Source organism: Ostrea edulis, chromosome 2, assembly GCF_947568905.1.
Source record: "Ostrea edulis chromosome 2, xbOstEdul1.1, whole genome shotgun sequence".
Lineage (NCBI taxonomy): Eukaryota > Metazoa > Mollusca > Bivalvia > Ostreida > Ostreidae > Ostrea > Ostrea edulis.
The window spans coordinates 53,471,216-53,481,840 of NC_079165.1; the positions used below are offsets into that span (position 1 = coordinate 53,471,216).

Here is a 10,625-nt window from a genome sequence, read left to right on the forward strand (position 1 = left end):
CGTTGATTTTTCATTTAGTTATGGCCCTTGGACTTAGAAAAATAGCAAGAATAATCAGTTTTCTAGACTTTTTTTGTTGTACTTGCAGATATTCATTTGATATTTGGTACATTGCTTTGCCATAACACGTTACAGATCAAATTTGAATTTCGTCTTGGTCCATTGATTTTTCATTAAGTTATGGCCCTTGGACTTACAAAAATAGCATGAATTGTTAGTTTACATCCAAGTTTCTTATCTCTGTAGATAAGAGTACTACATTCATTAAAACTTTTAGCATAGTAATACAACAATATAGCTAAATTATTCATGATCACCTACATGTCACAGTTTATTGACTTGGTTAAAGACCTAAACCTAATTATAAATTTGTCTCTTTTCCTGGTCTAGTAGTTGATTTCCAACCATTCCTATCCTAGTTCCCCTATTTTCCCTATTACCATAACCTATAATATGTATACGGTGTGACCGTTGGACCGAGCGAACCATGTACGTAACTCCGTGTCCCGAGTGGTAATCATAATTCCGTTAAGTACGGTAGATTATGATTCATTTATAAATATATATTTTGAATGAAATTTCCTTGCGCTAAACACCCAGTAACATCTCAATATTAGTTTATATGGGGACAACAGTTTTACATGAGCCGCCTATTCATTGAACGCGGAAAATAAAACGCAAGGCGACGTAAACTGTTTATTGTGACGTCACATTTAGCCTCGACTTTTTTCTCTTTCCCAAAGCAAACAATTATCATTCCGTATGCAATGAAAAAGGCCGCTATAAAACTAAATAAAATTAACCAATAAATTTAAAATGGTAAAAATGTAACCGTAATTTTATCGTATATTCTTATTTAAAGAAACTCATGAACTCGTTCATTTATTTAGTCGTATTACGGTTTTATATGTAATTATTTGCTAAAACCTGTTACATTGATAATTATACTATTCACTTTAAACTGAGTGTTTATATTACGAATTGCACGTCAGAGTCTTCTATTATTGACATTCACAGGGCCGTAAATTAACCTTCAATTTGGAGGAGGCAGGAAATTAGGCGGGGGTCTGGGGGCCGCCCAGGCCCCCAGACGCTGAGCACATTTTGTGCACACTGAACACGTTTCGTGCAAAATCCTTGATTCTAGGGCCTTCTAAGATGTTACTTGACTAACTCATTCTAAAAGAAAGATTTGGAATGCTTTTTAAGGGAGGTATCATGTTCTTAGTTATTGGAAACAACATAAATTCTAATGAACTTTAAATTTTAAATTTTTTTGGCTCAAAAGTCGGAGGAGGCAGCTGCCTCCTCCGCCTCCATGTAATTTACGGCCCTGATTCAAAATAAAACACAAATAACTGTTGAAGCAGGTAATGAAAAAATAAATGGCGGCGCCCATATGGGTCACGAAAATTTCAGTGAACGTATATAGAGATTGTCTCTTTTTATTTTGCTGATTTTGACTTTTTTCTTTCACATACGTGTTACCTTTAGAGCCTTGCTTCGCGGACGGGCCTTTGGCCCGTCCGAGCTTCGCTCGGTATAATGAACTCTGAATATTGTTGTGGTGCAGTAATTTTTGCAACCGGTAGGGGACTATGTATTGCCATGCAATACTCTCAGAATGCTTGTTGTTTGAGCTTTGAGCTATTTTATTATCAAATAATCATAAATTACTGAAATTATGTGTCCCAACAGTTTGCGTGGTTGCATGATGTCTGATCCTTTAGGCAATATATATATATGAAGGCAGCGATAAGCATTTGTACCCACCGCGTGTTGACGAACGTATGTTTTGCGTCTCACTGTACGTAAGAGTTCCACAAAGGGAAAGAACTATTGGGCAACTCGGAAATCGGCCATTGTTTTATCACATTTTGAACTTGCGAAAGAGGGTGTTGCACCGAAACGGGGAATTTTCCCTTATCGGAGCTCTGTGCCAATGTAATAATTCCAGATATTTGAGGTACAACCATGCGGAGTTCTCAATTAGTCACTTTACATCACGTGATCTTATTTGTGTATAAATACCGAGACTCCGCAGTCGTCAGTGTCATTCAGATAGAAGACCCAGCCAAGTTGAGAGGACGAGATTATGTGTACTAATAAAGTATTCATAGCAAACAATTCCTCGCCTGTTCTTGCTGTGAATTTGGAAGGCCATCAGAAGTCTGGCCTGCCACGAAGTGGTTGACCTCCAATAAAGAGGCTAGCCATAGTTCGTTTTTGGTGTCGTCCGCATTGGCTGAACAGACCGTCGTCCAGGCCGCTATACTCATTGTCCGTCCTGAATAAGGCATCCTACAGTGAGTGTAGTGGTTGAAGGGCTACCACATATACTGTCCGTCCTGAATAAGGCGTCCTACAGTATATGGGGTAATCCGAGGGCTCTACATTTTGTTAAGTTAGCACTACCAGTTTATCGTTGTTTGCCTCTGATTGATATAGTGATTCAATAGGCGTAGCTTGGGTTCGAATATTACCGAGGCTGTGGGGGGGGGGGGGGGGCGCAGCCCCCCAGAAGCTGTCGACATTTTAACAACGTAAAAGGTGGGGTTTTTTTTTACCGAGGCAGCTGCCTCGGTTGCCTCAATGGAAGCTACGCCCCTGGATTCTCTGTTTGATTATAATTAACCTAGATATATAAGGTTAGGACATATTTGTATATTTTAGCAGTCCACTAAAATCATACCAATTAGTTTAAATGAGTTATTGTTAAATATCCCAAACCCTGGAATTGACAAGGTACGATCCCAGAATTTAATGTAAATACGTTACACCAACACTCGTGACGTTGAACTGACCTCCATCCATATTTATACTCTTAAGTATTGCGTATATGCTATTTGAATACCGAGAGGTTAGAGCGTTCGCCTCGTATGCGGAAGGCCGGGGTTCAAATCCCCGGGTCGCGACAGACCCAAGTCGTTAAAATAGGTAGTGACAGTTCCATCGCCAAACGCTCGGCATCAAGTGTGAATGTCACGAGTCCTCGGAGGTGACCTTAAAAACGGATGTCCCGTGTCACAGTAGGTGTGGCACGCTAAAGATCTCTCACTGCTCAATGGCTGTAAGCGCCGAGCATAGGCCTAAATTTGAAGCCCTTCACCGGTCTTGGTGACGTCTCCATACATGTATGAGTGAAAAATTCTCGAGCGAGACGTTAAGCAAGATACAATCAATCAATATTTGAATACCTGTAGATTCCCCAGTACTAAGGACAAGCCTAATTACATTGTCTTGTTTTTCTGAGTATCAGATCACAGGCACTTGTTTCTGTAAATGACTTATGACCTCTGTATACTAATAATAACACAAGGTACCTAGCTTTAAATGGCACCTCCTGAGAATGTCGGCCTTTTGAGCTTCCAGGGAATATGCGATGCAAATGTATTTACTACCGTTGTATTGTACAATCATTCAACTCAAAAACCATGTATGACATGACTGCATTCATTGCCTTCATTAAATGAAGTTCATATGCCGATCACTATTGTAAAGTAGTACAGTATAACAGAATGCGTCTTGTCTCTACATCAGTTTATTACAGAATGCCGAGTACATGTTATTAAAGAGTATGCAAACACGTGGTTATCAGTGTGTGCGGTAAACGGGGATAATCTCAGAGTTTGATATATACAATGCATATACGTTACATCCCCCTTCTTTAATTATTCTTATTTTACATTATAAGAGAGTGAAAAAATACTGCAAAATTAACAATTAAAGTGTTATGAATTAAATTAATAATTCAGAGTTATGATAAAAATAAGAACTATCTTTTGTCTCTAAAATATCGGGATATATATTTACACTATATATATATATTTGAGGATTATTATGCCTCATCACTTTATATAATCACTTATACATTTTGAAGTCCTCGTATCGTTTCGGCAATTTAATTTCTCTGGTAGATCTCCTGGTTGAAATCAGAGCATAATTGGTCTTATCTGCTGACGGTGGTTTATGATTTTCAATTGTAGTCTTATCTGCTGATGGTGGTGTGTTTTCGGCTGTGCTAACGGTCTTATCTGTCACTACCTCGTTATTTTCGACAAATGGCTCATTTGTGCAACGCAAATGTTTTCTGTTTCGTCGATAGAGGCGACCATCCTCCGTGATCACTTGATACGAGCGGATGTTTACTTTTTCGTTGACCTTTGCCTTCGTCCAATTTTTTTCAGGTCCAAAAGGTCGAATTCTCACGGTTTCCCCACTTTTAATCTCTGGTAGGTCTTTCGCTGTGCGATTGTAGTAAAATGCTGATCTATGTTTCCGTTCTCTCAATCGCTCTTTGACATTTGGGGGTTAGGGCTGGTTTCAAAAGTTCGGTTTTGATTGGTAGCAGAGTTCTTGTACGGCGTGCCATTAGTCGTTGAACTGCAGAAGTTCCAATATTTTCAGAGGGAGTATTTCTCCAATCTAATAGAGCGAGGAAAGGATCGCTTTTATCTAATTGGCATTTCTTCATTAGGTTTTTTGCAATTCTAACTGCATTTTCAACTTTCCCATTAGATTTTGGGTACAATGGCGATGACGTAGTATGCTTGAACTCATAGTTCTCTGAGAAATAAGCAAATTCCTTGCTATTGTAAGGCGGGCCGTTGTCTGAAATCAAAATTTCAGGAATTCCGTGTCTGGCCATTTGTGCCTTGAGTTTGGTGATGACTTCCTTTGATTTTTTATCATGTAGACGATCAATTTCAAAAAAATCGGAATAGTAATCAACAGTGATGAGATATTGTTTGTCATCAAATTGAAAGAGGTCAGTTCCAATTTTCTGCCATGGTCTATCGGGAATTTCATGCGAAATGAGAGTTTCTTTGCCTTGCTCACCCTGTATGGTAGAGCAGACTGGACATTCCTTGATAAAAGATTCGATATCTTTCATCATGTTTGGCCAATATAGTGATTCTTTGGTTCTACGGTAACATCCTTGAATACCAATGTGGCTGGAGTGTACCTTTTGAAGAATTTCACCTTTCAATGTAGGTGGAATAACAATGCGGTCTCCTTTGAAAATTAAACCATCCTGTGAAGTCAATTCGTCTCTGAATGTGTAGAAGATCTGTATATCGGGTGTCAGTTCATCTCGCTCCGGCCAACCATCTTTGATTGTTTTGTACAGCTTTTGCATTGTTTCATCACGCGAGTTTGCAGATTTGATTTTCTTTAGAGTTTCGGACGAGATGGTGACGTATTCACTCATTGTAACGGACTCTGCATCTTTTTCAGATTTTGCACGGTCGGTAATGGCGAGTACTCTGTCTTCAGAATCATTTCTTTGTATCTGTACAGTTGGCAGATAGGCTCGACTCAGTGTATCAGCAAGATACATTTCAAGACCTCGTTTGTATGTGATCTCGTAATCAAACTTCTGAAGACGCAAGAGCATTCGTTGAAGACGTTTAGGAGCGGAAACTAAACTTTTCTTGCTGATGATTTCTAGTGGTTTGTGGTCTGATTCCACTTTTACTTTCCGTCCAAGTGTGTAATGCTCAAAGCGTTCCATGGCAAAGAGAACAGCGAGTAGTTCCTTTTCAATCTGTGCGTAGTTGACTTCGGTAGGCGTTAATGCACGGGATGCATATGCAACGGGTTGCTCATTTTGTATGAGACAGGCTCCTAGTCCGCGTTCAGATGCGTCACACTGTACCGTCGTCGGTAGGTTAGGATCAAAGAAACGAAGTATAGGACTCGTAGATAGTAGTTTTTTCAATTCGTCAAATGTTTTGCCATGTACAGCATTGTCCCACACAAATTCCGATTCTGCTTTTAGTAGGTCTCTGAGGGGTGCTGTTATCTCCGAGAGATTTGGCGCGAATTTCTGGACAAAATTTACCATTCCTAGTAAACGTTGTATGTCTGCTTTGCATTTAGGTCTTGGCATTTCAGTGATTGCCTTGATTTTTAAGGGGTCAACTTTGAGTCCATCGCTTGAGATAATGTGTCCTAAATATGACACGGATCGCAATTTTAGTTTCATTTTGTCTTTGTTGATTTTTATCCCTTTCTCCCTGCATCTCTCTAGCAAGGTAGATAATTTTTTGTCGTGATCACGTATGGCCTCGTCATCCGAGTTTCCACAACCGTATACGACTATGTCGTCATGAATCGCTTTGATTCCATGTATACCAGATAGAGCTTCATCCATTCTCCGCTGGAATTCTTCGCTTGCTGGTTTAATACCGAATGACATGCGGAGCCATCGATATCTACCCCAAGGGGTTCCGAATGTTGTGAGAAAACTACTCTCATCATCGAGAGTAATATGCCAAAAGCCATCCTTGCAGTCTACTACAGAAAAAATTCTGGCTTGGCTTAGTTCTGGCAAAATATCATCTATAGTGGGTGTTGCATAGTGATTTCTCTTTAACGCTTTGTTCAGAGGTTTGGGATCTATACACAGACGCATTTTCCCACTGGGCTTCCGTACAGCCACCAATGACGATATCCAGTCAGCCGGTTCTGTTACTGGAGCCAAAACGCCTAAATCTGACAGTCTGTCGATTTCAGATTTTAACGGTGCCTTCATTGCAATCGGGACTTTTCTTGTTGGTAGTTTTACTGGCGTAACTGATTTGTCAACATCGAGGTGTAATTTTCCATCCAGTTTACCCAGGCCATTAAATACGTCACTGTATTTTTCAATGATGTAGTTGCTTTGGGAGGCTGACTCAATGGCTGCTATGTTTTCTGTGTTGACAGTTATCATTTTCATTCCTTGTACAGCCTTTGCTCCGAGAATAGGATTAAGATTTCCTTCGACCACAACAATTTCTATGTTGTATTTTTTATTGTTTTTGGGGTTGCGGACGCTTATTCGCCGTTTTCCAAGGGGTTGGCATTCCGACTTGTTAAACATTACCAGAGTCATGTCTGCCTTTTGTAACATCCTGAGATAGGGGTCATTACAGACTTCTTTGTAAATTTTCTCGGGTAGAACGTTTACGGTTGATCCGCAATCCAATTGGAATTTCACTGTATCATTTCCAATTTCGATTTCTGCAAAAATCTTTTTCTCAATGGCATTAACATTTTCGATCATGAGGATGAATTCCTCGTCACTGGATTCCTGGTTGACTTGTTTTACATGTTCCCGTTTTGATTTCGGCTTTGTCTGCAGACATTTTGATGAAAAATGATTCATTTTATTGCACTTCCTGCATGTTTTTCCCCATGCTGGACACAATTCCTTACGGAAGAGGTGCTCTTTACCGCAATATAAACATTCCTTTTGAACTTTTGTTTCTGGGACTTGTTTGAAATCTTTTCTGTGCGCTTGTGTTGTTCTCAGCGGTTTAGTTTTTCGCATGGTTTTGAATTTGACAGCGTGAACTTCCTCCATGGTTTTAAGTTGGGATGTTGACTTTTCGTTTGCTCTGCATATGTCAACGCATTTTCTTAGGTCCAGTTTTGCTTCTTGCAGTAGCTTTTTGCGTGTTCCATTGTCACGGATTCCAAGTACAATTCTGTCTCGGATCATATCGTTTTCTAGAGCATCAAATTTGCAGGTTTTCGCTAGAGATCTGAGAATTGCCACATAAGTGTCAATGTTTTCATTGATTTCTTGGTCTCGTTTGTAGAAAGTGTACCTTTCATAAGTTTCATTGGTCTGTCCAATGCAGAAGGATTCAAATTTTTCTAGAACTTTGTCTATGTCTTTTTTGTCATCTTCAGAGTCAAACTGAAGACCATCAAAAATATCCAGAGCGTCAGCTCCGATGCAAGTAAGAAAGGTAGCAGTTCTCACCTCCTTGTCTTTTTCCTTGAGAGTAGACGCTGTTTCATAATTGCTCCAAATCCGCTTGAACTTTTTCCAGTTCGTGCACAGGTTTCCTTTAAGATCCAGTTTTCCAGGTATTGGAATGTTTGGATTCACAAAGACAGGAATAGAGGGAGCAGTAGCAGCATTATCTTCGTGATTGCTCATGGTGACAAATATCCAGAGATACACATACAGAAGTTTCACTTAGTACTTTTACTTCTGACACCATGTAAAGTAGTACAGTATAACAGAATGCGTCTTGTCTCTACATCAGTTTATTACAGAATGCCGAGTACATGTTATTAAAGAGTATGCAAACACGTGGTTTTCAGTGTGTGCGGTAAACAGGGATAATCTCAGAGTTTGATATATACAATGCATATACGTTACAACTATGGCACGCCAAATTCACAAAAATGAGCTAAACATAGTTTCACATTTGATAAACTAAGTTTATCGACTGTAAACTATAGTTTACGAACTGTAAACTATAGTTAACGATTCGTTAACTATAGTTTTCATCCGTAAAACTATATTTAACGGTTGTAAACTATAGTTTACAAGTGCTAATCCAAGTTTATCTGTCTTTAAATAAACGTTAACAATAGATTTTGCTGATAAATACAGATTCACATTTGTAAACTATAATTTACATTCGTTAACTATAGTTCACAATATTGTTAATCCTAGTTTCACAAATTGTGATACTATATTTATTAGATAAACTTAATAATAGTTTAGACTTGTAAACCGTAGTTTACAATCGTGAAACCGTATTTATCAGATATAAACTATGTTTTGCAATCGCTAATGATTGTTTTCATTGTTAATTATAGTTTACACTTGTGAAACATAGATTATCTGTTAACTATGGTTTACAGATGTGAAATATAGATTAACGTCGTTAACTATAGTTTACGGTCCGTAAACTATAGTTTACAGTCGATAAACCTAGTTTATCAACTATGAAACTATGTTTAGCTCATTTTTGTGAATTTGGCGTGCCATAGATCACAATTTCAGATGTAGAATTAAAAACCAAAGCATTTTCTGGTTTTATAAAACAAAATAATTCAATAATACAATTTGTTTTATTGTCTTTTTTTTTTTTTTTTTTTTTTTTCATCACCATACTTCAAAAGAATTGCTGATTACAACCATATAAAATGTTTACAATTACCTATGGGTCGAATTATGCGAGCGTCGAACAGCAGGGCTACCGCTATTTTTAGAGCGACCCTGATCAGCGATCACCACTACACCGGCAATCCTGCAAAACTCTAGATAGAATGTTCTATCGTTAAAATGATAATTGGACTGAACAGTCCTAATGAGTTATTTTTATAAAGTTAACCATTTTTTTTAAAGGAATGTGATTATATATAATTAAAAAATAAAATCTGGATTTACCAATGATATGTGAGTAAGTATCCCCACCCACCCCCACCCCCCACCCCCACGTTATACAGTGATTTGATTACATGTTTCCTCTCAAGCATACTCTGCAATATGTGAGTCAACATCCGGAGTAAACAATAACAAAAGATGATCACACCCACAAACTGCCAATCTCTAGTTGAAATACAAATTTAGCCCTGCTTCAAATTTTTGAAGCCAAAATTAAAACTGAGTATTTATATCTAAAATAGACATGGCCAGTATATGCACAGTTAAGAAGGGAACAAGCATACCCATTTTAAAATTTCAGAACAACAGCTTAATCTTTAATTTTGCAAAATAAGTGCTGCAATCTGAATGTGACCGCAAAAATCATATATTCCACCATTTTCACCGATTGGCTGCTTTTATACCCAATACGGAAGTTCCGAGTTCCCCAAGAGTTATTTCCCTTTGTCGAACTCTTCCGTAAATTTTGACGTAAAATATGATGACAGTGGGTACATTTGCTAATTACTATCGTTGTATTATTTCTTAAAAGATGATATCCAGAGTTTCTGAGACCATCCTATCTCAGGGGAAAGGCAACTTTAGTGAGTTTATGAGTATTGGATAACAAAATGGCTCAAACAAATACTGTTAATTGCCATCTTTCTTGATAAAAGCGTCACTCATGTAGAAGAGGAAACGAATAATGATTTAATAGCCAATCTGATGGTCTTATTCAAACAGATTATGCTTGATATGGCCAGAATATACATACCAGTGATTGATATAAACAAAAGCTACGCTTTTATTACATTAATCGTACGTAATCGTTATGTACAATGCCAGTCTACGATATAATGTATACATTGTGTACCCACCATACGTCATAAAATGCGAAAGAGTTCGACAAAGGGAAATAATTTTTGTGTAACTCGGAACTTGCGTATTGCCGGCCTTAAGTGTAAGATTACAGAGTATCTTAACCACTAGGCCACACAGACATGCAAGTTTAAAGGTTTAACGTTTGACAGGCTGCTAAATCTCGAGGTAAATTTTGAGAACGATTTTTGTCATATTTTAGCCATTTTCAACAAGAGGGCCACCTTAAACCAAATTTCCTCAAATGGACTTATGTGCAGCCATACTCAATTGAAACAATTTTAGTGTTTTATTTCTGGTTTAGGGTAGCCTTTTGCAACAGTTTACAATTTTTTAGACCCATTACGTTACATCTACTTTATACTCTATATAATCACGGTGATGTTTATGCTTATCAAATAAAGATACTATTAACATATATTTATTGAGTAATTTGGGTAAACACAAGTATAAACTGACATTGTATAACATAATATTTGTAAAAGAAAAAAGAAAAATATTCAAGAAAACGGTATTTATGTAGGCGAAATTGCAGACCAAGTGCGCTATACTTCTTTACAAAAAAAAATGCCCTTCTGAAACAAAGTTT

General features: G+C 37.8%; 1 protein-coding gene across 1 annotated transcript; it reads right to left on the reverse strand.

Annotated features, from left to right (window-relative positions):
- Nucleotides 1–4,270: 4,270 nt before the first annotated feature.
- Nucleotides 4,271–7,936, reverse strand: LOC130051462 (uncharacterized protein K02A2.6-like). Its single transcript, XM_056153406.1, has one exon. It carries the CDS (start codon nucleotides 7,934–7,936, stop codon nucleotides 4,271–4,273), a length of 3,666 nt encoding a protein of 1,221 aa, XP_056009381.1.
- Between the last annotated feature and the right edge of the window lie 2,689 nt (nucleotides 7,937–10,625).